The following is a 27,819-nucleotide window of genomic DNA, read 5'->3' on the forward strand; positions in this document are numbered from 1 at the left end:
AATGGCGGGGCAGGCTCGAAGGGCTAGATGGCCTACTCCTGCTCCTATTTCTTATGTTCTTATGAAACATAATGCAAGTTCTCTTACATAAATGCCTTCACCACACTGGAATCATGTCTGTTGTGTAGCTGTTCAGGAAACTCAGAATTGAGGATAGCTGTCAGAAGATTTAATCTAAGAATCAATATTATGAATGTGTTAGATGCCTGTCGTGATGAGGTTTTGGAGAGGCTAATAGTTGCTGATGTTCCATACTCCTCTGCTTCAGATAATTCTTAGGTCCAGATCCAAATGGTGAGGTGCTAGCTGGACCAGTAGTAGGAAAATTACCAATTTGTTGGACACATTTAGTTAGTTATACTCTTGGTTTATGCCTGTGCTCAAGTTTTCTGGATTTAGGTAAGTAGGTGTTGTTTTTCCAGGAATCAAATATGCACTCTTCATCATTAAAACAGTTAATTCCTCCAGGAGATTTGGTTTGGAGATTATTAAGCATCATGAAGGGTTTCCATTGCATGTCACATACATCTGACCAGAAGCTGTACTGAGGAGTAAACACAGTTCCATCTGTTTAAATAGGTTTGCACTATGTCATTTTTATTCCATTTTACTCTTTGCATTTTTACGATATTGATGAGATTACAAGAAACTGTACCCATTCTTTGCTATTATTCCATTGAAGCTGACAGCATTTTGTCAGTCCGCACATGGGCAAAATAATGCATAATTCAGAAGTTGTTGTCATTGAGCCTACATTGTTCCATTGGATGTGCTGGAGAGGTTCCTACGGACTGCAGGCTTCCCTTGCATAATTTTTGTATTTATTAATTCATAAGGTGTGAGCATCACTGGGTAGGCGAGCATTTATTACTCACCAATTGCCAATGAGAAACTTTGTTGAACTGCTGCATGCTGTGCGGTAAAGGTACACTCACAGTGCTGTTAGGAAGGGAGTTCCAGGATTTTGACCCAGCCATGTCAGTACAGTTCCGCATCAGGATGGTGTGAGGCTTGGATGGAACTTAATGGCGGTGGTATTCCCACGCATCTGTTGTCCCCATCTTTGTAGGTGGTAGAGCTTGCAGGTTTGGAAGGTGCTGTCGAAGATGCCCTGGTGAGTTGTTGCAATGCATTTTGTAGATGGTAGACACAGCTGCAACTGTGTATTGCTGGTAGAGGAAGTGAATTTTTTTTTGGGTGTGGATGTGCTTCCAATCAAGCCTGCATGATGTCAGGCTGCTTGAGTGTTGTTGGATCTGCACTCCTCCAGGCAAGAAGAGAGTATTCCTTCACCCTCCTGACTTGAGCGTTGTAGATGGTGGACAGACTTTGTTTGGGGAGACAGGAAGCGGATTACTCACTACAGAATTCCCAACCTCTGAACCTGCTCTCTCAGCCACTGTATTTACATGGCTGGTTCAGTTCAGTTTCTGATCCGTGGTGTCAGTGGTAACCTCCCACCCTCCTGCCAGGATGTTGATAGTTGGAAATTTGGCAATGGTAATGCTATTGATTGTCAAGGGAAGATGGTTCGATTCTTTTTTGTTAGATTTGATCATTGCCTTGACTTGTGACATGAACATTACTTGCCACGTATGAGCCCAAGCCTGAATGCTGTCCAGGTCTTGTGTATCGACTGCTTCAGTATCTGAGATGTTGTGAACAGTGCTAAATATTGTGCGATCATCATTGAACATCCCACTTCTGGCCTTATGGTGAAGGGATGGCCATTGATTGAAGCAGCTGAAGATGGTTGGGCCTAGGAAACTACTTTGAGGAATTCCTGGAGTGAAACAACTGATCTATAACCATCACAACTATCTTCCTTTATAATAGGCATGACTCCAACCAGTGGAGAGTTTTCTCTCTGATTTCCATTGACATCAATTTTGTTAGGACTCCTTGATGTCACACTCGGTCAAATGCTGCCTTGATATCAAGGACAATCACTCTTATCTCACCTGATATTCAGCCCTTTTGCCCATGTTCAGACCAAGGATGTAATGAGGTCAGAAGCTGAGTGGTGCTGCGAGAGCCCTCTCAAAGTGTCATTCAGAAGGTAATTGCCGAGTAAGTGCAGCTTGTGAGTAGTGTTGACAACACCTTCCATTACTTTACTGATGGTCAAGGGTAGACTTAAGGGGCAGTAATTGTCTGGGTTGGATTTGTCCTGCATCATGACTTGATGTAACTTCCCTTCAAATTGTTATTCTAGCTATAAAAACCTTAGAAAAAGTTGCACCATGTTGAATGAAGTATAACTAAGTTTTTAATGTCACACTAAATTAAAATTTCCATTAGCCAACCTTACTAGTCTTGAAAAGCTGCTTCTATATTTTGAGGAATGTTGAATTTCTCCATAATTTTCACCTTTTTCAAAAATAGTTTATCTTTATTTTAGCTTCTGTCATCTGATTCTCATTTAATTTGCTGTCTGAACACTCAAAATTGGAAGATATTAAGCATTTTTAGCATCCTGTTTTTGAGTAAATACTTCAGTGTGATTGGCTGTTTGCTGACAACACTGCTGCTGCAATGCAAGACACCCCTTTAACTTGGTGCCAGATTGATATTGATGTCTGGAGAGGTAAAACTCCACCGCAAAGATTGCTAAACCATTGTGCACAATTTTCATTAAAGTCAGCAGCTAGCATCCTTACTTCACCTCTGATCACAAAATCTTGGCTACAATTTTGAATTAAGATCCTTCAGCCAATTTGAATCATTGCTTCCAAAATGCTCACCTTTTGTCTTCCCACTATTGCACAAATCTTTTTTTAAATCGTCTGATCTTTACAGTACTTTCAGAAATTAATCCCAACTCTTGATACTGGCATCATATTTGATTGCCAGCTGAATCTCCACCTCCCTTTCTGTGCCATCACTATTTTCAACTCCGTAATAAGACTCAATTCTATCCTGTTACAACCCAACTGTTACTGAAACCTTCATCCAAGCCTTTGTTACTTCTGGACTATTACAACACCCTTCTGACGACCCTCCCATATTCTATCCTCCATAAATTTGAGGTGAGAAATGATTCTGTCAGCTACACTCATGCTTAGACAAAGTCCTGTTCATCCATCACCTCTGTGCTTGCTGATCCAAATTGGCTCCTGGTTAAGCAAAATTCCTAACCTTGATTTCAAATCTTCCCAAGGCCTTGTTCCTCCTGATCTGTGCCATTTCCCCCAAGGTGAGCATAGGCACCTCTTGAGCATCCCTAATATAATGTATTTCACCGTTGGTGGCTGTGCCTTCGGTTTCCTAAGCCCTTAATTCTAGGATTTGCTCCCACAAACCTCCCCACCCCTCTGTCCCCTTTAAGATGGTCCTTAAAACTCTTCGACCAAGGTTTTTTGGTAATCCGTATATTGCTTCTATATTTCTATATATAGTGCTTCTATATTTTGTGTTTTTCTTTTCACCTTCAGACCATTTGTGATATGTTTTGGAATAGACTTTGTAATGTATTTTCCAAATTTTAGTTATATTTAGTTTCCAGTGTATAGTTTGCTTGGTAAGCTCTCAACTTACTCAATTTTCAAATGTGGCCAGTAGTATGATTATTTCAGCATGTGCTCAAAAACATGGGTTGTATTGGAGAAAACAGTAGTAGCTAAACCAAGTCCCACCTCTGATTCAACATAAAATTCATTAAACTCTGTTATTGTTGTAACAAGATTTTGTTTCAGTTTTGCATGGGCTATCAAATTTATCTGTTTATAAAAGAACTGTAATTGACTTGGCTCATTTTTATCCATAGGTGAAAAATAAAGCACCTGCCGAATTGCAAATCACAGCTGAACAGCTCCTGAGAGAAGCAAAAGAGAGGGAACTTGAACTTCTTCCACCACCTCCCACACAAAAGATCACAGATGAGGAGGAATTGAATGACTACAAGCTAAGAAAAAGAAAAGTAGGTGCTTTATAATAGTTACATTTCCTGTTCCTTTACCAGATTACCTTAACAAATCTGAATCGTTGCCCTTGAATCATAAGTTATTTCCAGTTTTTTAATTGGTATCGTCTTGTAATAGACGTTTGAAGACAATATACGGAAAAATCGAACAGTTATTAGCAACTGGATCAAATACGCACAATGGGAGGAGAGTCTAAAAGAAATACAACGGTAATTATTTTAAGGAAATTTAATATGATTGATATATTAGTATTTTTTTAAAAAGACTTCAATTTGTTTCTTTTATCTTTGACCAAGAGCACGTTCCATTTACGAGAGAGCATTAGATGTCGATCACAGAAATGTCACCCTGTGGTTGAAGTACGCAGAAATGGAAATGAAAAATCGGCAGATTAATCATGCCCGCAATATCTGGGATCGAGCAATTACCATCCTGCCCAGGGTCAACCAGTTTTGGTAAGGCTTTGCATTTCAGTTCAAAACATTCTGTACGCTGTTGGACTTTGCGTAGAATTGTCAACAAACCCAGTCTTCTGTTACTTTAAATATTTAATTGACTAAGACCTTTGAAAAATAAATACTATGATTTAAAACACTTCCTTTTGAACACAAGGTCCTCCAAAACAGTTCTGGTTTTAAATTGGTGGCTTATTTTTTTTTCTAACCATCTTCTTGGTAATTGTAATACATTCTCAAAAAGTAAACGTGAATGAATGTCGATAATAGCACATACAATAGTTATTTGTTCTATTGATTAACTACTTTTTGTTTCATTTTTGTCATTCACTGTATTTGAATATAAATTATATTTCAAATATAGATTTAATAGCCATGTTGTATTGATCCTGGATAATATTCAGCCTATAAGAAGCTATTAAGGGGAGTAAATATTTCTGGTTACACTTCCAAGTCTGTTCTTGTATTTGGACTTGATGCATTCCAGTCTGTTCCTGCCACACAGAGAGAGCCTTTTTTCTTTGGGTAAATTTAAATATACTATTTTGTTTTGACCAAGAATTAGCATGAGGTCGTGTACTCTAAAAGGATAAGAATCCCTTTTCTCCTTTTTCCCACCTACATCAGCTGCAACCAGGAAGGTGAGCTGTTCCATTGTCTGTGTAAACACCACTCTGAACCAACTCATGAGATTGAACTGGTGATGAGACAGACAGGAAAGAACCAGCTTTGAAATGTGGGTTACATACTCAGTACTTAGCAAACTGCTGAAATGTCATGGGGGTGTAGTTTCCCCATCCCGAATTGCCCTTTAATTGAGAGGCTTGCCAGGCCATTTGGGAGAGCAGTTGAGAGTCAACCACATTACTGTATCTGGCCTGCATATGACTCCAGATGGCAGATTTCCTTCCCTAAAGAACATTAGTGGATCAGATGGATTTTTACAGTAATTGATGTTGGTTTCATGGTTAACGTTACCAAAACTAATTTTACATTCCAAATTTATTAACAGAATTTAAATTCCACCAGCTGCCATGATGGGATTTGAACCCATGTTCCCAATGCATTAATCTGGGCTTCCAGATAAGTAGTCCAGTAATATTACCACTGCACCACTGTGATGCATGTACATAATGTTCCCAGAAAGGGTCTAAGGGTATGCTTATGTTTGTTTGTACATACTAGGCTGTATTGTATTTACTTTCGCTAGGTATAAATACACCTACATGGAGGAGATGCTTGGGAATGTTGCAGGAGGACGACAGGTTTTTGAGCGCTGGATGGAATGGCAACCTGATGAGCAAGCTTGGCACTCCTATATCAACTTCGAACTACGATACAAAGAAATTGAAAGAGCCAGACTGGTTTATGAGAAGTATATCCTTGTAAATTGTAGAAAGAAATAAGGTTCTTTAACCTTGGTAAGTTCATCTTCACAACAACTAACAGGAAAGCTGACGTATCTGAAATTCAGTCCTTGCAGTGATTGGGTTGCTGCTACAGGTTTACACCTCCAGCCAGTACAACTGCTATTAGATAGAGTTTGATGTGCGTGCATGCTGTGATTAGAAGGCTGGTGAAAGTACATTTATATCCCTTTTGGCAAGTTCTGTTTCTTAAATTTTTAAAGCTGGTGTAACACAGGCTCAATTGCAGCAGCACTATTTATTGTTGCGCAGTTTGTTTCAATGTGCATTTGTCTATTGCCATTTCATAAATTCAAGAGATTTCATGTGTGGAATATGAAATTAAAAATACTGATGCTTCATTGCAGCAGTACTGTTTCAGTTACTGTTCCAGCTAGCACTACCAAAAGTGAGGAAAAGGAAATGTGAAACACAATTTAATCTGGGTTTGAAATCTAAATTGTTTAGCGATCCCTGACGTTTTACCATCAGCAGGACCTTTTTCTAGTTCATTTTTTAAATTTATGAATGCAGTAGCTACATTGTTCTATCCTGGAACAATATCTAGTTTCCACAAATTCAGCGTGGTGTCAATATGGTCAGCCTCTGTCACTCGTGTAAGAAGGCCATTTTTAACATGTAAAAGTCTGATTTGTTCAGTTACTTTCCATATGTGGAAGATGTTGGCTGGAGATTCTGCTCAGCTGCTTTTCTTTTCCAGTAATACGGCCTCATTGATGCTGAAGGAGCCTCGTTTATGGATGCAGATGGGATTTTTACTCCATTTCTGGTTACAGTACCACCAGTAGATTGGGAACAACACCAAGGAATTGTTTAGCTGTTACATTTTTGTGGAGGTGATTTCAGTCTGCTGTTATCTTCTGATGTGGTGTCTCACGCTCACTGCTTCTTGTCTCTCTTTCCTCATCTATTATTAGGCAGAACCAAAGTATGCCCATTGGAGAGACCAATGCAGTCCTTCTGAGTGTGTGGGGAGTTGGGAGTCCAAAATGTTTTGGGTGCGCTGAGACTTGGTTAAGTATAGTGTAGAGCTCATTTAAAAAAAATGAGAAAAATGCTAGGAAAATTGATGTCAAGCTCCAGAAATCTGTTGCAGCAATATTGGATGACTGAGACTGTGCTGAACCTAATTTTTTGGATATAAGTCTGCACCATTATTCATGTAAATCTAGGAAAAACTTATAATCTGGTCTTTGCATTGGGGTACTGGGGAGTGGTGTTTCAGCGTAGGTTGGGTGCAAAGTTTTAATATTATAGTTGTGCTGAAACCTTTTGGGAAATTCCAGGCTAGTTTATCATGCTTTAATTCACACATTACTGTGGAATGTTGAAAATGGGTTTGAGCATTTTATTCGAAGGAATCATTACATTGATCAATTAATGTAGTTTGAAAAGAGGGACTGAAATGTTATTTAAAGCATTTAACACTGAAGGTACTGTCCCCATTTTTATCATACTCTTATCACAAGGTTTCTTGAGAAGCAGAGTTTTGGATAAGATGTGAGTTTTTGTTCACAATCCCCCATATAATAAATGCCTGTGCTCTGCCATACCAGCAAGACAGTTCACTGCATGTAGGGGATAGGTTTCTTCACTGGAGGAATTGCTAGGAAAGCAGGCCCATCATAATGGAAAACCTTTATCCACCGCCTTGCAAGCAACTAAATATCACCATGGCTGAAAGTGTTGGAACAGATCTTGTATACTGGGGCACTAACAAAAAAGAGATGATTTTATAGCTACTTATGGGCAGGATTCCTTTTAAATAGTTTTGTTCTCCTTAATTCTTCCACACTTGTTTTTATCCATCCTGATGTGAAGAACTGGATTAAATATGCCCGGTTTGAAGAAAAGCATGGTTATGTGGGGCATGCACGGAAAGTATATGAAAGAGGAGTGGAGTTTTTTGGAGAAGACCATATGGACGAACAGCTCTTTGTCGCGTTTGCAAAATTTGAAGAAAAGCAGAAAGAAGTAAGAAAGTGATGGGATTTAATTGTTTGTTTTCCAGACTGATCCAGAGAAACTGACCATATTTACCCTTGCATTTGAAACAAGAGCAGAAGAATCCAAATAGTCTCAATTCTGTTTAAAGTGGAAAATAATCTAAACTTCATTTCCCATAACATTACTCATGGAATTTTTTTAGTCTTTCTGAGACTCTATTTATTTATATTCAACCATTTTTTTCTCTCCATTTCCCCCTCAGTTTATCTTACCCTTTGTCTCTGAATCTTATTTCTCCTTCTTTAAGTCTCACTACGCTACCTTCTTTTTGTCATCTCCTTCCTCTGAACTCCTCTCCTATAGGACAGGATTTTCCAGTCCAGCCCACCCCTCGCCAGACATTTCTGCCTGAGGTTAACAGACTTTTCAATGGTCTGCGACAGTTCCCAAAGAAGACAGGATTGGAAAATTTACCCTGTAGTTTCCATTTTCTAGGCCTTTCACTCTCCTCTTTCTCCCCATCTCTCTCTTTGTGCGTATGCAACACTTATAATTCTTATGTATTTCCTTTCTCCTGGTCAGTGTCGGCATCACTTTTCCACTTGATTACAATGGTTGAAAACTTGGGTAAACCTTTGATAGCTTCAAAATTATATGGTCTTCCACTGGCAGTTGGGCAGAGGGAATCGCAGGGTATGTGTCACCCACTGTTGCATTTACACTGTGGGGAAGGGGACAGAGCTTGGTTTGGGAGTGACCAGTGGTCAAATATCAGATTATGAGGGTGGTGCTTAGCCAGCCTGAAGAGTTGCTTTTGAAATTACTATTGCAAAAGAGAATGCATTTGTGAAATTTCCATGGCCAACAATTTAAAGTGTTCGCTATGAAATTTGAATTGCGTGATTTAAAAATAAATTCAGGAGAATGCTAGAGTTTGATTGTTGCATGTGAAATAAAAATCATCGATAACAAATTGGAAGAAATTATTATTCTGGGATGTGATGGTGAATGTTTTAATTTCATTCAGTATCTGACCTTATGTGAACATAATTTTCTTCAATCAAATTAGTAATCAATGTTTGCTGATGCTTTCCTTTCAGAATATCACAAAGCCTGTGCCATGCTTTAAAATTTTAAGCTGAGTTCAAAATAGCTTTTTTTGGCATTGCATTTACACATGTTTCAGACAGGGTTTGCTAAGCTAATTTATATGCATCAGCAGCAGCAATTTTTGTTGCCACTTGCATGTGTCCTATTTTTTGTTTATTCCAGACAATTTCTCACAAATTATAGTTTGCCAATTTTTCTTTGTGAAGAAATTAAGTCACTAAATGACACAGTCAAGAAGGTTGTAAGCAGCATGATAAATGAAGGGATTCTAAGCTTATGGATGAAAGGCATGCAGATATAACAAAGAAGCATAGAATTTAAGAAAAACTTGGACAGATTCATGGATGAGAGGGGTGGAGAGGGGTGTAGAGGGATATGGTTCAAGTGCAGGTCAGTGGGACTAGGCAAAAAATGGTTTGGCACAGACAAGAAGGCCAAAAGGCCTGTTTCTGAGCTGTAATTTTCTATGGTAATCCTTACAGTGCAGAAAGAGGCCATTCAACCCATTGAGTCTGCACTGTCTCTGATAGAGCATCCATCCAGGCCTCCCTTCTGCCCAATACCCATAATGCTACACTTACCGGGAGCAATTTAGCACGGCAATCTACTTAACCTGCACATTTTTAAACTGTGCCCAATATAATAGGTAGTTTGCTGCATTCAAAAAATAGCTGGTTTGGTGAGGTGCTGTCACATTTGATTGCACAAATACTTCTAGTACTCTGTGGAATTTTTAAAATATGTTTGATTTCTGCAGTAAGATTCTCCAGATGATGACAATATAAACCACCATATTCTGTATCATCTGTTTATATGGTTCCTTCCTAGTATTGTGAAAACTGCCAACTGCAAACAGTTACATTATTAGTTGCCACACATGAGAACAGTGCATGTGGTTGTTTTTTTAGCTGAATTCTGAAATCTGCAGTCAGATAAAATGCAGGGGCAAGAAAGACAGTTGCACAACAGCTGGCTTAATGGATAACTGCTTTGTCCAGTATTTGACTGGCTGTGCCATCCAGGATAATTCAAACTTTGCTCCATGCTGAGTTAGATGATGCACTGAGGATGGCGGTGGTAGGGGGAGGGAAATCAGCCAGCATTCTTACCTTGATAGTTAGTCAGTGATGCCTTCTGAAATGCAGACCATTGACGTAAAGCTTCTACAGTGAGAAATGTCAATTCCTTCAGTAGAGGAGTAGGAAAGCTGTGATTGAAATATTGTGAGTGGTGTGACTATTTCATCCTTTTGTAGTATCAATTTTCATCATTGTTTTTCAGTAACTTTTACAGATACAATAAATGTGTGAATTTACCTATGCAACACAATTATTAGAAGCCATTTTATAATAATCAAACCTTGAAAGATCTGTGTGATCTCTGCTGAACAATGTTGTTCCTGCCTCTGCTGTTTTTGAATCAAATGCTTTAGTGGCACTTTCACTTCATATCCTGACTGTATATTTTTCTAGTTTGATCGAGTGAGGGTGATCTACAAATATGCACTTGACAGAATTGCCAAACAGAAGGCTCAAGAGCTCTTCAAAAACTACACGGTGTTTGAGAAAAAGTTTGGAGACAGAAGAGGCATTGAAGATGTTATTGTCAGCAAAAGGCGCTTTCAGTACGAAGAGGAAGTCAAGGTAAGATTTATCTTTCCCGATCTGTTTTGCCAAAATAATACACGTGCCTTTCCAAAATTGGAAACAGTAAATGTTGGGAACATAGCAAGTCAGGCAGCATCTAAAATGGGACAAGACAATTAAATGTTTAGGTATGGACCAAACCTCTGAATCATTTACCTAAAACATAAGAACATAAGAAATAGGAGCAGGAGTAGGCCATCTGGCCCTTCGAGCCTGCCCCGCCATTCAATAAGATCATGGCTGATCTGTCGTGGCTCAGTTCCACTTTCCCGCCCTCTCCCCATAACCCTTAATCCCCTCTCTTATCAAAAACCCATCAACCCGCTTCTTAAAAATATTTAGCGAGGCAGCCTCCACCACTTCAACGGGCAGAGAATTCCAGAGATTCACCACCCTTTGAGTGAAGAAGTTCCTCCTCAACTCCGTTATAAACCGCCCCCCCTTTATCTTGAGGCTGTGCCCCCTAGTCCTACTGTCTTTTTTGAGCGGGAAGAGTCTCTCCACCTCTATCCTATCCATCCCATTCATCATCTTATACATCTCAATGAGATCTCCCCTCATTCTTCTAAACTCTAACGAGTACAAGCCTAGTTTATTCAGCCTCTCCTCATAGCTCAACCCCCTCAACTCCGGTATCAGCCTAGTAAACCTCCTCTGCACTCCCTCCAAGGCCAAAATATCCTTGCGCAGGTGCGGCGCCCAAAACTGCACACAGTACTCCAGCTGCGGCCTCACCAATGCCCTATACAGCTGCAGCAAGACCTCCCTACTTTTATATTCAATCCCCCTCGCTATGAAGGCCAGCATCCCATTCGCCTTCCTGACCACCTGCTGCACCTGCAGGCTGTTCTGTTCTGTGTACAGATACTGCCTTTACTCCAAGGCTTCCGGCTAATTTTTTTTTGTTGTTACCTTTTTTATAAATAATTATTGATGGGAGTTGCTAGGCTATGTCTAAAAGTGCTAGTTTTCTCAGCACTCTTCATGTTTACTCATGGCAAAACAACTGCAAAAAACCTAATTTTACATTTGTGGGTGTCAAGTTTGTCCAAGATTAAAAATGTAATGAATTTTTAAAATATGTTTTTAAAAGGTTATGGCAATTCAGCTTTCACCGAATTCCCATGTTTACATCCAAATCTTTATTTAGCTTTCTACAAAACTCTAAGAAGTGAATAATATAAACCTACCTACAGTTCCCTGGCCAGGATTTTGTCTGTGGCATAGTGTATCTCCCACCGGCAGAAGCAGCAAGTCACTTAACTCGTCATTTAGTTTGGCAGGACTCTAATATCTTGATGGGTGGGAAGGGCTGTAAGATCCTGTTCCCAGTTTCCATGTCTGTGAGAATGCTTTGCTGTGACCAGCAGCTTAACCTGCTTTATATCAGTGTTGCTGGTTAGCAGACATCCTCTATAGCTGGTGCCACACTGAAATAAACTTTGGGAAAGGTGAAATCCATGCTTCAAAGATTTTCTTCATGATCAAGTGTGAGCACCGTCAGTTTGGAGATGATCACAAAACCCTGAGTCAATAAACCTTTTTAGCTCCATGTATCAATGCAGTGTATTAGAAATAAAGCAATGACTTGTGCAAAGTGTTTGATAGCGAGACAGCCTTTCTCCTAAAAATGAAGAGCAAAATCAAAGTTCTGATATAGTTACGTTTTTGGAACATGTTAATGTGACAGTGTTGACTAGAGTGCAGCTTAAAATGCCCTTTATTATTTGGTTTGAGTTTATTAACAACCCTAGTGTCAATACATTGATTTGCTTGTGGGCATTCTAGACTTGTAATGTAACTACTCAAGAGTCAATCCAGTCTGATAGAATCCCTACAGTGCAGAAGGAGGCCATTCAGCCCATCTAGTCTGCACAGACCATAATCCCACCCAGGCCCTATTCCCATAACCCCACATATTTACCCTGACAATCCCCCTGACACTAGAATCAACTTAGCATAGCCAGTCAACCCACAGATCTTTGGAATGTGGGAGGAAACCAGAGCACCTGGAGGAAACCCAGGCAGACATGGAGAGAATGTGCAAACTCCACATAGACAGTGACCCGAGGCTGGAATTGAACCCAGATCCCTGGCACTGTCAGGCAGCAGTGCTAACCACTGTGCTGCCCTTCTGTTAATCTTGCTGCACTGTGAAGTTGAAGAAACTCCAATGCATGTAAAACGCTCCAACACAGTCACCAATTGTCTGTATTAACTGTTCTCCAGGAGGTGTCTTTTGTAAAATGTAGTTCTAGCAGCAGGTGGAACATGGTGTCAGTCAAAGCTCAGTAAAACTTCTGTGATGACGTATAGTCTGATACATTGCGTGGACAAGAAACTAAACAGTTATATGGAAGGGCAAAGACATAATGACTTTGGCAGAATAAGATGACTGACAAGTGTGTGTGGGGTGGGTTAGGTGGTTTAGAAAACCCTTTTATATCAGTGCCAGAAATCATGTATGTGATACTGTACCAGATTTTGCACTATTGTGTTTTAAAATGTAATTCTCTTTTTAAGATTTCATTCGTTTTACATATATAGTTTTTTGGAGTACAGTGCTGTGCATTGTCAAGTTCCTCTGAAGCAGTCAGTGTCTTAGTGCAAATAACCTTTCTCTAATAGCCATTTTATTGATTTTTCTATTAACATTATGCTGTACAGCCAACATAGTGAATGCCTTTTCTACGAAACTCTGCCGCTGTCACGTCTGCCTACTAGCATGAGTAGACTTGTGATTGCACTCAATAACTCACTGCACCATGGCAGCTGCGACCAAGAAATCTTATTGTGCTCGGAGGCTGTCAGCGTGCTGGCTCTTGAACATTTTTTCTTCTGAAATGTGGCCAGTTTAATGGTGGAGGCGGGGGGGACAGGAAAAAATCTAGCTTGCATCAAAAGGATGGGAATGATGCATCGGTAATGGCACAGCTAATCATGTTTATGTGGACAGTATGTGAGGGGAACCAACTGTTACAACTGTACAAAACTCTGATGCGGCCGCACTTGGAGTATTACGTACAGTTCTGGTCGCCGCATTATAAGAAAGATGTGGAGGCATTGGAAAGGGTGCAGAGGAGGTTTACTAGGATGTTGCCTGGTATGGTGGGAAGGTCTTATGAGGAAAGGCTGAGGGACTTGAGGTTATTTTCATTGGAGAGAAGAAGGTTACGAGGTGACCCGATTGAGGCATACAAGATCATCAAAGGATTGGATAGGGTGGACAGTGAGAGCCTTTTGCCTCGGATGGTGATGGCTAACACAAAGGGACGTAGCTTTAAATTAAGGGGTGGTAATTATAGGACGGATGTCAGAGGTAGGTTCTTTACTCAGAGGGTAGTAAGGTTGTGGAATGCCCTGCCTGCAGCAGTTGTGGACTCGCCAACATTAAGGGCATTCAAATGGTAAGTGGATAGGCACATGGATAACATTGGAATAGTTTAGGTTAGAGGGTCATTAGATTGGTTCCACTGGTCGGCGCAACATCGAGGGCCGGAGGGCCTATACTGCACTGTTATGTTCTATGTTAAAAGTGCTCTTCAGAATGAAAATAAAAATGGGTATCGTGATGAGTTTATATTGAGTTCCACGTCAAAGTAATTTGAATACTTTAAGATCATATATATTTCTGACAGGCTAATCCACATAATTATGATGCCTGGTTTGACTACCTGCGACTAGTTGAAAGCGACGGAGATCCTGATACTGTCCATGAAGTGTATGAGCGTGCAATAGCCAACGTACCACCCATTCAGGAAAAGCGGCATTGGAGAAGATACATTTACTTATGGATCAACTATGCTCTGTTTGAAGAACTGGAGGCAAAGGTACAGCTAAGACTATTCAATATGGGGGCAAATCATTTTATGTGCGGATACATTAATGCTGCATTTTCCTGCTTGTTTTCCTGTGATCTGGTCTCCAGAGACTGCAAGGCTTCTGTAGATGTCAATGTTCCTCATTGCCCCAACAATCTTCGGCTGCTAAATTTCCTTCCATAATAAATGAGGACATTTTCTGATGATTGCACAAGTTGAACGTATTATACAACAAAACCTGGACAATATCCAGGCTTGGGCTGGCAAGTAGCAAGTAATGATTTGATTTATTATTGTTACATGTATTAGTGTACAATGAAAAGTTTTGTTTCTTGCGTGCTATACAGACAAAGCATACCATACATAGAGAAGGAAAGGAGAGAGAGTGCAGAATGTAACAGTCATAGCTAGGGTGTAGAGAAAGATCAACTTACTACGAGGTGGGTCTGTGGCAGTAGGGAAGAAGCTGTTCTTGTGTCAAGTGGTATGTGTCCTCAGACTTTTGTGTTTTTCTCCTGATGGAATAATATGTCCAGGGTGCATGGGGTCCTTGATATACTGACTATTTTTCCAAGGCAACGGGAAGTGTAGACAGAGTCAGTGGATGAGAGGCTGGTTTGCGTGATGGACTGGGCTTCGTTCATGACCCTTTGTAGTTTTTTGTAGTCCTGGACAGAGCAGGAGCCATACCAAGCTGTGATACAACCAGTAAGAATGCTTTCTATGGTGCATCGGTAAAAGTTGGTGAGAGTCGTAGTGGGCATGCCAACATTCCTTGGCCTCGTGAGAAACTCCACACAAGTACCAAGCAGTGACCATCTCCAGCAAGAGATCTGGCCATTTCCCTTTGACATTCAATGATATTATCATCACTGCATTCCCCACTATCAAGATGCTGGGGGTTACCTTTGACCAGAAACTGAACTAGTCATTGGGCTGGAAATCCTGGGGTGAGTAACTCACCTCATGACTCCCCAAAGCCTGTACACAATCTACAAGGCACAAGACAGGTCTGTGATGGAATACTCTTCCCTTGTCTCGAAGTCCAGTTCGAATAACAATCAGAAATTTGACCCCAACCAATGCAAAGCAACCTGCTTGATTGGCACTTTATCCACAACATTTACTTTCTCCATCAGCGATGCACACTATCAGCAGTGTGTATCATCTACAAGATACACTACAGGAATTCAATGCTCCTTAGACTGCACTGTCGAAACCTGCGACCACTACCATCTAGAAAGAACAGGGCAGCAGACACACTACCACCTGGAAGTTCCCCACTCCAAGCCATTCACCATACTGACTTAGAATGATATCACCATTCCTTCAATTTGTCAAAATTCTGGAACTCACTCCCTAATAGCACGGTGGGTGTACCTATAATACATGGACTTCGGTTGAAGAAGGCAGTTTTTCCAACTTTATTTTTCTCTGAAAGGCAATCTGATAAGCTGCAGTAATGAAATTTGTAATGTTGTAATATGGTGTCGCTCTCAATATTGTGGTAACTGTGAAGGACCAGTTTAGAGCAGAGTTTTAAATACTGCATGACTTCTGTCAAAAAAGATCTTGGGGAGGTGAAATTGGCAGCACAAAACAAACAAGGGGACATAGTTTTAAATCAAGGGGTGGTAATTATAGGATGGATGTCAGAGGTAGATTCTTTACTCAGAGGGTAGTAAGGGTGCGGAATGCCCTGCCTGTAGCAGTTGTGGACTTGCCAACTTTAAGGGCATTCAGATGGTCAGTGGATAGGCATATGGATAACATTGGAATAGTTTAGGTTAGAGGGTCATTAGATTGGTTCCACTGGTCGGCGCAACATCGAGGGCCGAAGGGCCTGTACTGCGCTGTAATGTTCTATGTTCTAACTCTCGATGGATCAGCAGTGATCTCCACCAGGACTGATTGTCTTTCTAACTAAGTTCATAGAATAATAGATCGCACTGTTTCCGGGGGATGACTTCCTTTCTATGGCTTCTACTTGGTTTGACATTAAAAATCTTGGCAATATTTTCCAAGTCAATGGAAATTTTAAAAATGGCCCACTGTTTGCTACAAAATCATTATCTGCTGCTGGCCTAGATCTTCGCACTCTGGGCAGGATTTTATGGCGCCGCTCGTCCCAAAACCATAACATTCCAGCCTCTGTCTCACCAGTTGACTTGGAAAGATTTTCAAAATAAAATTAAGTTCTAATTTCTCAGAATTCTTACAGCACAGAAGGAGGCCATTCAGCCCATTGTATCTGTCGGCTTTCCGAAAGAGCAGATCACCTAGTGCCATTCTCTCACTTTCTGCACGTTTCCCCTTTTCAGGTGACATGATTCCCTTTTGAATGCCATGATTGAATCTGCCTCCACTGCACAGTTGGGCAATAGATTCCAGTCCTTAATGGGCTATGCATGGAAACGTAGGAACAGGAGTAGGCCATTTAAGACTTGTTCTGCCATTAATCCAATCATAAATGATCTTTGACTTAATTCCATAAATTTGCCTTAATACCTTTGCTAACAAAAAATATATCATTCTCAGTTTCCAAATTCACAATTGCTCTAGACTCAGATGCCCTTTGTAGAATAAATCATTTGTTGTACTTCTAGCAATTGTGAAAATATTTTCCATAACTTCAGTATTTCTTCCTGAACAGGATCCAGAGAAGACTAGGCAAGTGTATCAAGCATGCTTGGAACTCCTCCCTCATAAGAAGGTATAACTATGCAGTCCTGAACTGATGATAGTAATTCTGTGGCCTTGCTTTAATTGGATCTAAATGAGTTTTGACGTATGATATCCACACAGTTGATTTCCTCTTTATACCCAGTATTCATTGCAGACTTAAGTAACCCTTTACATTGCCTTGCTACTGAAACCATACAGACCCTTTCTCCAGAAATTATTTGGTGTTAGTGATGGCTCTGTGTATCATTCTTGTCTGAGTCAGTAGGTCAGTCTGCAAGATGTCAGCACGTAATCCAGGCTGAGATCTCTGTGCAGTATCGGGAGAGTACTGCATGTAGGATCTGCCCATTTTTGAATTACGGATTAAGGCTATAGCTCCCCCTGCCCTCCCCAGCCCCCAAACAGCTCAGCTGGATATAAACAATTCAAAGCAGAGAGGGAGTTCACCCAGTGCCCTGGCCATTGTTTAGTTTTCAGAGTTACCGTTCTTCATGCGATCCTTCTTTGTACAAGTTGATTGACACATTTACCTACAAGAGTGACCGCACATCCATCAATACTTCAGTTATTCTAAGTTGCACACCAAGATCTTGAATGCCACTATGAAAATGCAAGTTTGTTCTTTCCTTGCTCTCTACCTGGTTTTATCACAGAATCCCTGTAGTGCAGAAGAAGGCCATTTGGCCCATTGAGCCTACACCAACCACAATCCCAACCAGGCCTTGTAACCCCACATGTATACCCTTGACTCTAAGGGACAAACTTGCATGCCGCTCAACCTAACCCACATATCTTTCGAGGCATTTACTGCAAGTAGTGTCAGATTTACTCTGAAATAAAGTATTTCAGATTTATTTAGGTTTGAGGTTTAAAAAAGGCCTTTCTGATTTGCAACTGGCAATGCAGTCCTACTTTGAAAATTCCACAACATCCATAAATATTTGGTATTTCTTATCTTTTTATTCTTACGGTTCTCCCTTTGGAAGGAGCTGACAAAATAAAAGTTCCTGTTTTACATGAAGATTATTCAGTATTGATCTCAAGTAACGGAGGAAGCTTTAGTGAAGCAAAAATAATGGGAAGGTTATTTAATTCTGAAATAATTGTAACCAGAACTATTCTAGATTTGTTCAGTGCAGATTAGTCATTATTCACAGGTGGTGAATGTTGTTACACAATAGGCTCCAGATCCAAAATGATTGTCTCTTACTCCAATATCATTTAGAATAACTTAAAATACTGTTTTAGTATAGATTCTCACATTCCGATCTTAATATCTTATGTTTTTAGTTCACATTTGCTAAATTGTGGCTGCTGTATGCACAGTTTGAAGTTCGACAGAAGAACCTGTCACTAGCCAGGAGGGCTTTGGTAAGCAACTCTCACCTTTGTTCATTTTTACTTAACAAAATATATCTTTATTAGCTTATGGTTAATGTAGACTCCCAGAATTTGCACTTTTGTTTTTGTTGCCACATTGTGCTCTTTTTATGAAACACTGTTTATCACAGGGCAGGACTTAACAAACATGTGACCGCTAACAGCAGAAGCCAGGTGCCAAGGCAATTGATTGACATTTTTTTCAAATGTATTACTTGATTTTGTTAAATTAGTCCTTTGTCGTTCTGAAGATGTGAATTCCTTTGAGAGATACTGGGTGCCCTCTAACACAATGAGTGTCAATGGGCTGTTCACCAGAAGGGGTGTCAAACCTGCATCTGATTCTGCTTATGATCTGATTCTTGCTTAATATCCACACGTTAGTGCACTCTTATAGCAGGTGCTAAGGGATGACAAATAGAGGAAGTAACACTGGTTAATTTTCCTGACCCCTATGTGAGGACAATGAGAATTCCAGCAGCATTACTACCGCCCTGACTGGCATCAGCTGAACTCAGTACAGATGGAAATTGAACCTGTGAGGCTGTGCCCTGCAGGGCTGTGCTATAAAGGGAAACCCCAAAAGCTAGTGAGTTTATTATCAAATAAATCGGTTGGACTAAAACCTGGTGTTGTCAGACTTTTTACTCCAAAGATGTACAGACTAGGTTGATTGGCCAGGCTAAATTGCCCCTCCGTGTCAGGGGGATTTGCAGGATAACTACATGGGGTTACGTGGATAGGGCCTGGGTGGGATTGTTGTCAGTGCTGGCTGCCTTCTGCACAGTAGGGATTCTAAGTTTCTATGGTTCTTTATTTTAATTCCAGTATTGCCACCAGATGATTGGAAAAGTGCTGACATTGGAATCTTCTTAGATCAAACATTAGTTCAATTGGACGACATCCCTGTTTAAACAAAAGCAAAAACAGAAAATGGTGGGAATGCACAGTAGGTCAGTTAGCATCTAAAGAGAAAACAGATGGGGAAACACTTTACGCTTAACCCTTCACTAAAAGCTTTGGTATTTTCTCTTTCTGAGGGTTAATTGACAGTTTTTTTTAAGATTTCCAAAGTTTGTGGAATTGCTTGTTTTTCCTTTTCATGTCAAATGGGAATGTGTATCCCTCCCATTTGTGAAGGCTGTTATAAAATGGTCTGTTTTCCCCAATGTGCCAGATGGTGCTGGACTGAGAGGCCTGCCTTTATTGTTGTAAACCGCCTGGCAACCTTATTTTGAATCTAGAAAAACTGTACATTAATGCACAATTATTTAGATTAGAATTTTTCTTCTTGTGCACTTTCAGGGCACTGGCATCGGAAAATGTCCAAAGAACAAGCTGTTCAAAGGGTACATTGAACTAGAGCTACAGCTTCGTGAGTTTGACCGGTGTAGGAAACTCTATGAGAAATACCTGGAGTTTTCTCCAGAGAACTGCACTACCTGGATTAAGTTTGCCGAGTTGGAGACCATCCTTGGTGATGTTGAACGTGCTCGTGCCATCTACGAACTGGCAATTGGCCAACCTAGACTAGATATGCCAGAGGTAAGATATCTAGTCAGTCCTCCAGTGTCATTCAAAAGTTTTGCAAGCACGGTTGAATGCATTGCGCAACACATTTGGTAACAAGTCCATTACTTGCAACACTAAACAGTTGACTTTAAGGGATTAAAGATGACATTAATTTAGGAATCAAATGGTTGCTTAACATTTTGAATAAACAGTTATCAGCTGTAGTGACAGCTGCATCACTCTAATTATTCCTTATATCGCTTCTTTTAAGTGGAGTGGGAGAAATTGCATCCTGTGCTTTTAACCAAGACCAGAATTGAACCCAGGTCCCTGGCGCTGTGAGACGGCAGTGCTAACCACTGTGCCACCGTCCCAATTTCAAACAAACAATACATTCAGCCCGTTAAATTGGTGCTAGCTCCTAAACTGGAGTTGTTGTCTTTAACCATTTTATTACCTTGGTAATGTAAAAAAATGCTTTCAATCAGACTCATCCTAATGATTAGAAATTTGTTTTTCTTTAAAACTGTATATGGTTGAAACCTTTGTCTATTCTGGAAAGAGATACCACCTCAATTAAGAAAACCATGTCCAAACTTCAGTGAAACTTAAGCAATCCACTGATGAATTGGCAAGTTACAGTTCAGTGAATCATGTGTCTGTAAACATTCTGCATTTGAAAACTAGCTAATCATCGTAATATTTGGATTTTCACTAATATTTGAGAATTTCTCCATCTGGAAACTGTATTTGTCTATGGTATTATTAAATGCCCATTGTGACAAGATAATCATAGAATCTACAGTGCAGAAGAAGGCCATCCAGCCCATCGCACTTGCACCTGCAACAACCCTAACCAGGTACTGTCCTATCCCCATAACCCCACATACTTAACCTCCTGATTTCCCTGAAGAGGCAGTTTAGCTTAGCCAATCAACCTAACCTTCACATCTTTGGAGTGAGAGAGGAAACTGGAGCACCCGAAGGAAACCCATGCAGACATGGGGAGAACACGTAAACCCCACACAGACAGTGACCCGAGGCCGGAATTGAACACAGGTCCCTGGTGCTGTGAGGCAGCAGTGCTAACCACTGTGCCACTGTCCCGATTTTAAACAAGCAATACATTGAACATTCTCACTTCAGCTAGCTCGAAGCATGTTGTTTCTCATTTCATGACTTTTCAAATCATAGCAATTGCACCATAAAAGGAGAACATTCAGCCCATTGAACAGGTGTGAGCTCCTGAACTTGAGTTGTTTGCAAAGCAACTTGCATTTGAATAGCCCATTTAATATAAGGAATCATCCTGAGTTGATTACCCTGCGCCAGGGACCCAGGTTCGATTCCCGACTTGGGTCATTGTCTGTGTGGAGTTTGCACGTTCTTCTCGTGTCTGCATGGGTTTCTCCTGGGTGCTCTGGTTTCCTCCCACAGTCCAAAGATGTGCAGATTAGGTGGATTGGCCATGCTATTATTGACCCTTTGTGTCAAGGAAATTAGCATTGTAAATACATGGGGTTATGGGGATAGGGCCTTGGTGGAATTGTGGTCGGTGCAGATTTAATGGGCCAAATGGGATTCTATGATTCTAAGATACTTTCCAGGAGAGGTCTAGTAATTGACTCTTCCACCCTGGGAAAAAGCTTCTGACTCTCCACTCTATCTATGCGTCTCATAATCTTGTAGATTTCTATCAGGTCTCCCCTCAACCTCCGTCGCTCCAGTGAGAAAAACCAAGTTTCTTCAACCCCTCCTCATAGCTAATGCCCTCCATAACAAGTAACATCCTGGTAAATCTTTTCTGTACCCTCTCCAAAGCCTCCACATCCTTCTGGTAGTGGGCAACCAGAATTGAACACTATATTCCAAGTGCGGCCTCACTAAGGTTCTATAAAGCGTCAACATGACTTTTTTAAAACTCAGTACCCTAGCCGATGAAGGCAAGCATGCCATATGCCTTCTTCACTACTTTCTCCACCTGCATTGCTGCTTTCAGTGACCTGTGTACCTGTACACCCAGATCCCTTTGCTATCAATACTCTGAAGGGTTCTGCCATTTACTATATATTTCCTATCTGTATTAACCTTCCAAAATGCATTACCTCACATTTGTCCAGATTAAACTCCATCTGCCATCTCTCCACCCAACTCTCCAACTGATCTACATCCTTCTGTATCCTCTGATGGTCCTTATCGCTATCTGCAAATCCACCAATGTTTGTGTCATCCACAAACTTACTAATCAATCTAGTTACGTTTTCCTCCAAATCATTTATATCTATTACAAACAGCAAAAGTCCCAGCACTGATCCCTGAGGAACACCACTTGTCACAACCCAATACATTGCCCTTTTTTTATTCATTCGTGGGATATGGACGTCGCTGGCTGACTAGCGTTTGTTGCCCATCCCGAGTTGCCCTTGAGAAGGTGGTGGTGAGCTGCCGACTTGAACTGCTGCAGTCTACAGTGCTGTTAGGCTTGGGTTCCAGAATTTTGACCCAGCAACAGTGAAGGAATGGTAATATATTTCCAAGTTAGCATGATGAGTGACTTGGACGGGAAATTCCAGGTGGTGGAATTCCCATGTGTGTGTAGCTCTTGTCCATCCAGGTGACAGTGTTGGTGGGTTTGGAAGTTGTTGTCTGAGGACCTTGGTGAGTTCTTGCTGTGCATCTTGTAGACACTGGTGCATGCTACTGCCATGATGCGTTGATGGTGGAGAGAGTGAGTGTTTGTGGATGGAGTGCCGATCAAGTGGGCTGGTTTGTCCTGGATGGGGTAAAGCTTTGAGTGTTGTTGGAGCTGTACTCATGCAACCAAGTAGAGAGTATTCCTGACATGTGCTTTTAGATGATGACAGATTGTGGGGAGTCAGACGGTGTGTTATTTGCAGGATTCCTAGCCTGTGACATGCTCTTGTAATCACAGTATTTATTTGGCTATTCCAGCTCAGTTCTGATCAGTGGTAACCCCCAGGATGTTGGTAGTGGGGCATTCAATGAAGCCATTGAATGTCGTCAGGAAATGGTTAGATTTTCTCTTTTTGGAGATGTCATTAACCGGCACGTATGTGATTCTGCCATAAAACTAATAGAAAATAGAACTAAAATGTTATTTTTGTGCTGTGATTGCTAACTTAGTTCTTTTAAATAGGGCTAAGTTAATTTGTGGCATAACTTAACAGCTCAAATGACTAGCACTAATCTAAAAATATGGGTTTCGGAAATGGCATATTTGTATTAGAATTAATTATTCCAGAATACATTTATATTGGTTTTTAAAAAGCAAGTAATATACTATTTCTGAAGGCTGGTGAGCATGCCAGTTTATTTTTGCTTTTCTATTTCTTTACCAAAAATCTAATAATTTAGCATAGTAGCAACCAGAAGTGCTGAAGGCAAACTTTTTCTTACAAAAGGAAAAGTTCTGTGACTGAGGCAGTTCTTCCATTGTAAAAGTCAGGATTGTGATATTTAAGTTTTTTTTTGCAAAAGGCAATGAATAAATGGGGAAAAAAAATAAAGATTCATTTGTGAGTCATGCAAAACATTGACTTTCTTAATAAAAAAAATCCAGTTCTGTTACCTCATCAATTTTACTTCAGAGTGTTACTCCCAAAGACATTACACTGATTTTGAGGGGTGTGACCTCCTTTCATTTTGGATACAGGGAGATGGAACATTGTGTCTATACTTTGACAAAATGGTGCAAAACACAGAAATATAATACGCTCGAATATTGTTTCACGAGTCACTAACAGCCTTCAGAAAGCAAATTCAAGTATAACTCGGGATACAGGACTGAGAAGATCTGTAGATCTTGCCTCAGCTGAGCTATTTAGCAGGCTTGTTTTGGGCCAGTTCAATCTTGTTTTGCTTTGGGCTCTAAGAATCCAGATACGTTGAAAATCCATCATTTTGGAGGTCCCTCAATCTTAAATGTTATTAACTTCCAGAAGTTTTACATTTTAAAAGGAAAAAGTTGAGTCATTTTGTTAACTGTGATATTTTTCAGGTTCTCTGGAAGTCCTACATAGACTTTGAAATTGAACAGGAAGAATATGAAAGGACAAGAAACCTATACAGACGCTTACTTCAACGTACTCAACATGTCAAGGTGCGCTACTTATGCATAGAAACATTATACTTACCTAAAGTTGTGACATACTTTATAAGAACATAGACCATACAGCTCCTAGGACTGACTCTGCCATTCACTAAGGTCTCAGCTGATTTTAGACTTCAACTCCACTTTTCCATCTGACACCATATTCCTTGATTACATTAGATTCCAAGAATCCATTGATCTCAATCTTGTATATGCCCAGTGATTGACTATACATTGTCCTCAGTGGTAGAGAATGAATCTCTGAATGAAGATATATCTCTGCCTGGAATGGCTACCCATTATCTCAAGACTATTAACCAGGTGAAATGGCCTCCCAATGAGATCAGCTTTTATCCCTCTGAACACCAAGGAGTATAGGACATTTTTACTCATTCTCTTTTGATTGCAAAATCCCATTATCCCAGAAATCAAACTGGTGAACCATTGTTGCTTTCTCTCCAAGGTGATTGTGGTAACAAACTTCATAAATGAGAATTATATTAACATTATATACAGTGTAATTCCTATGTGTCAACTTCAGAATTTCTGAGTACATTAATTTTTGGCAATTAGAATGAATCAATATGCCTTAGTGAATGTTTAAAAAGTTAGGGGCACAGCAATAATTGGAGCTTTCGCCAATGTCAAATTAAAACCACCAAATATCTCAGTTTCTAACACAGATGAATATTCGTAATGAAGTTTACTATTGAAGCTTCTATGAATTTGACTCTATCTCAGTTCACTTGTAGGGTTACGACTTATTACTTTACAAATTCTGTACTGTTATTTTCTGCACAGATACCTTTTCCACATTCACATTTCATCTTATGTCACCATAGAACTGGAGGGAATGAAAGTAATGTTTCCCATCCTCTTGCAACTTTGGCAGGATAATGCATGTTTTATTTTTAATTTATATAGGTATGGATCAGTTATGTTCAATTTGAGCTTTCTGTGGACGTGCCAGAACGCATATCCAGATGCCGACAAATCTATGAGGATGCCAACAGATCTTTACGGAACTGCGAGGAAAAGGAAGAGCGGCTCATATTCTTGGAATCCTGGAGAGACTTTGAGACAGAATTTGGCACAGAGTCTTCACAAGATAGGGTTCGAAAACTCATGCCAGAACGTGTCAAGAAGAGGAGAAAGCTTCAAGCAGAAGATGGGGTAAGGACGTTTTTCAAAGTGTATATAAAGTTGCTTGTGTTAATTAGTGATAAAGGAATAGCTTTGAAATTTAAGCTCATAGTTGATAGCCAAACTATATCCTTGACTAGATCGGCTGAAGTATTGTAGAATTACAAGACTGATGAAAAATTAAACATTAGAAATACTTCAAATAAAAAAAAATGCCCTTGAAATCTTACAGACTGTTTACCTACCTTATTTTGCAACTGGAATTAAACCAGCTCGGGTTGCAGGAAGCTTAATGCTAGGGAAATTCACCTCTTTTTCAAGAAAAATGTAAAAGTTGGTTCATTATTTTGGACTCCTGGCTTTAGGATAACAAATTTAAAGTTTATTTGGAGTTTGTTTATTGGTGTCACAATTAGGATTACATTAACACTGCAATGAAATTACTGTGAATATCTCCTAAAATTAATGCTTTTGCCAAGTAACATGTTCCAATAATTTTCTCAACTTACAGACAGATGCTGGTTGGGAGGAGTATTACGATTACATCTTCCCAGAAGATGCTGCAAATCAACCAAACCTCAAGCTCCTTGCTATGGCCAAGCTCTGGAAGAAGCAATTGTGTGAGGAGAAAGAACCAGAAGATAACCCTGACAATGAGACAGAGGAGAATGAGACTGAATCCTGATGACTGGACAATCTTTGCTGATACCTTCTCCACTGTGTTGCTGTTATATTTCATTTTCCCACTTATTTCAGGACATTTTCTAATTTTTTTAATGCAGTACTTGAACAGCCAGAAAGAACTGTCTACAAAGTGCTTATTAAATAAGTTTTTGTACCCAAGGTTTTTCTGCATTTCTTGTGCTATTGTAAAGACCTCTCCTACAGTATCCTCAGTTGAGATCAGAATAAGTTACCAAGCTAAATACTTTGCTAAAGTTGATAACTAAGGCATTCTCTGTCAACCAGCTGATGACAGTCTGTGTCTCAAGATAAATAGTCCTGTAGCCACGGTCATGGCTTTATAGGCAAACACAGGAAGCATCCTGGTGGTCGTGCCAATGCTGGTGGTATGCATCATCACAGAATCAAGTTTGATAAATATCATCCAGGTTTCTTTGGAAAGGTTGGTAAGAGATATTACTATCTAAAGAAGAATCAGTTCTGTCCCACCATAAATCTGGATAAACACTGAACAGACCAGATTGAACTATGCCAAGAAACCTGAAGGACCAGCACCCATTATTGATTTTGTACACACTGGTTACTATGAAGTTCTCGGTAAAGGAAGTCTGCCAAAACAGCCAGTCATTGTCAAAGCAAAGTTCTTCAGCAGGAGAGCTGAAGAGAAGATAGAGGAAGTTGGTGGAGCCTGTGTATTGATGGCATAAATTTTATAATTGGGTGTACAAATAAAATTACTGTCACTTTATAAAAAAAATGTTTTGCTTGTAAATGTTGATACCATAAATTGGACCATTGGATCATGGTAAGCTACAGACAGGATGAAATTGATCAGTATTTATAATCACTTTTGCAGGAACTTTTGCTGGAAAGTCTTTGGGTGATGCCTCTCAAACAATTCGGGCTCATTTGTTGCCACAACTGTCCTAAATCTGACTACTGATTCATCTGTACTTCAAACATGACTGGCCACCATGCTAAGACTTGAACTTGTGTCTCAGGAACATAATGGCTAGAGCTCTGAATTACTAGTCCAGTAGCATAACCATAATGCTGCCATTCCCATTTGGAATAAGAATGTCCTCAATCAATTAAATCTGGATGTTGGACCACTTTGAAAAGTGACTAACACTGAATCCTTACCCCATACTCAAAGGTTTGAAGTTTATTTATTGGTGTTACCAGTAGGCTTACATTAACACAGCAATGAAGTTGCTACGAAAATCTCCTAGTCGCTACACTCTGGCACCTGTTCGGATACACAGAGGGAGAATTTAGCATGGCCAATGCATCTAACCGTATGTCTTTCGGACTGTAGAAGGAAACCCACGTGGACAGGGGAAGAATGTGCAGACTCTACAGACAGCGACCGAAGCCAGGAATTGAACTCGAGTCCCTAGTGCTGTGAGGCAGCAGTGCTAACCACTATGCCATCATGCTGCTTTCACTATTGCTGAATGGATTCCTATCCCAGACTGTGTAGAAAGCCTCAGAGCAGGAGCACCTTTACCTTCTCCCTGATAGAGAGAAGACACAGTTAGTGGCCACATCAGCAGTGTTCCAAGATCCAGGTAGACACTGAGACCATTCAGCACCAGTGAAAAACTAGCTGCCTATTCTAATCCCACCTTCCAGCACCTGGTCCAGAACCTTGCAGGTTACAGAACTTAGGTGCAGATCCAGGTACCTTTTTAAATGAGGTGAGTGTTCAATCTCAGCCACTAATCCGGGCAACGATTTTCAGATACCTACCACCCTCTGGAAAAAGGTTGTATTAATTTCCCACCAGACACCTTAAAACTTTTTGTCATTCTCGCTTTCTTTATTTCAAGGCTACGCTAAGAAACAGCAAACTGTAGGTGGGAATATGCTGTGATCACATTGCCAGTCGATCCGGCCAGGAAACTTTATCAACCAGCAGAGTCGTCATCCATTTTAGCAATGTTTCACAGTCTCCTTAAATTGTTATTTGTAA

General features: G+C 40.2%; 1 protein-coding gene across 1 annotated transcript in view; it reads left to right on the forward strand.

Annotated features, from left to right (window-relative positions):
- Positions 1–26,003, forward strand: part of crnkl1 (crooked neck pre-mRNA splicing factor 1) — a 29,307-nt gene extending 3,304 nt beyond the window's left edge. Inside the window, exons 2-14 of the mRNA XM_080200070.1 lie at positions 3,767–3,919; positions 4,041–4,132; positions 4,220–4,378; positions 5,589–5,755; positions 7,601–7,779; positions 10,335–10,505; positions 14,147–14,338; positions 16,983–17,042; positions 18,305–18,385; positions 19,700–19,939; positions 23,925–24,026; positions 24,942–25,190; positions 25,672–26,003. Of these exons, the coding sequence (XP_080056196.1) occupies positions 3,767–3,919; positions 4,041–4,132; positions 4,220–4,378; positions 5,589–5,755; positions 7,601–7,779; positions 10,335–10,505; positions 14,147–14,338; positions 16,983–17,042; positions 18,305–18,385; positions 19,700–19,939; positions 23,925–24,026; positions 24,942–25,190; positions 25,672–25,845 (2,019 nt within the window). The 3' untranslated portion in view covers positions 25,846–26,003. The remainder of the gene's footprint in view (positions 1–3,766; positions 3,920–4,040; positions 4,133–4,219; positions 4,379–5,588; positions 5,756–7,600; positions 7,780–10,334; positions 10,506–14,146; positions 14,339–16,982; positions 17,043–18,304; positions 18,386–19,699; positions 19,940–23,924; positions 24,027–24,941; positions 25,191–25,671) is intronic.
- Positions 26,004–27,819: the final 1,816 nt, after the last annotated feature.

This window comes from Carcharhinus amblyrhynchos, chromosome 12, assembly GCF_965287045.1.
Source record: "Carcharhinus amblyrhynchos chromosome 12, sCarAmb.v2.hapA, whole genome shotgun sequence".
Lineage (NCBI taxonomy): Eukaryota > Metazoa > Chordata > Chondrichthyes > Carcharhiniformes > Carcharhinidae > Carcharhinus > Carcharhinus amblyrhynchos.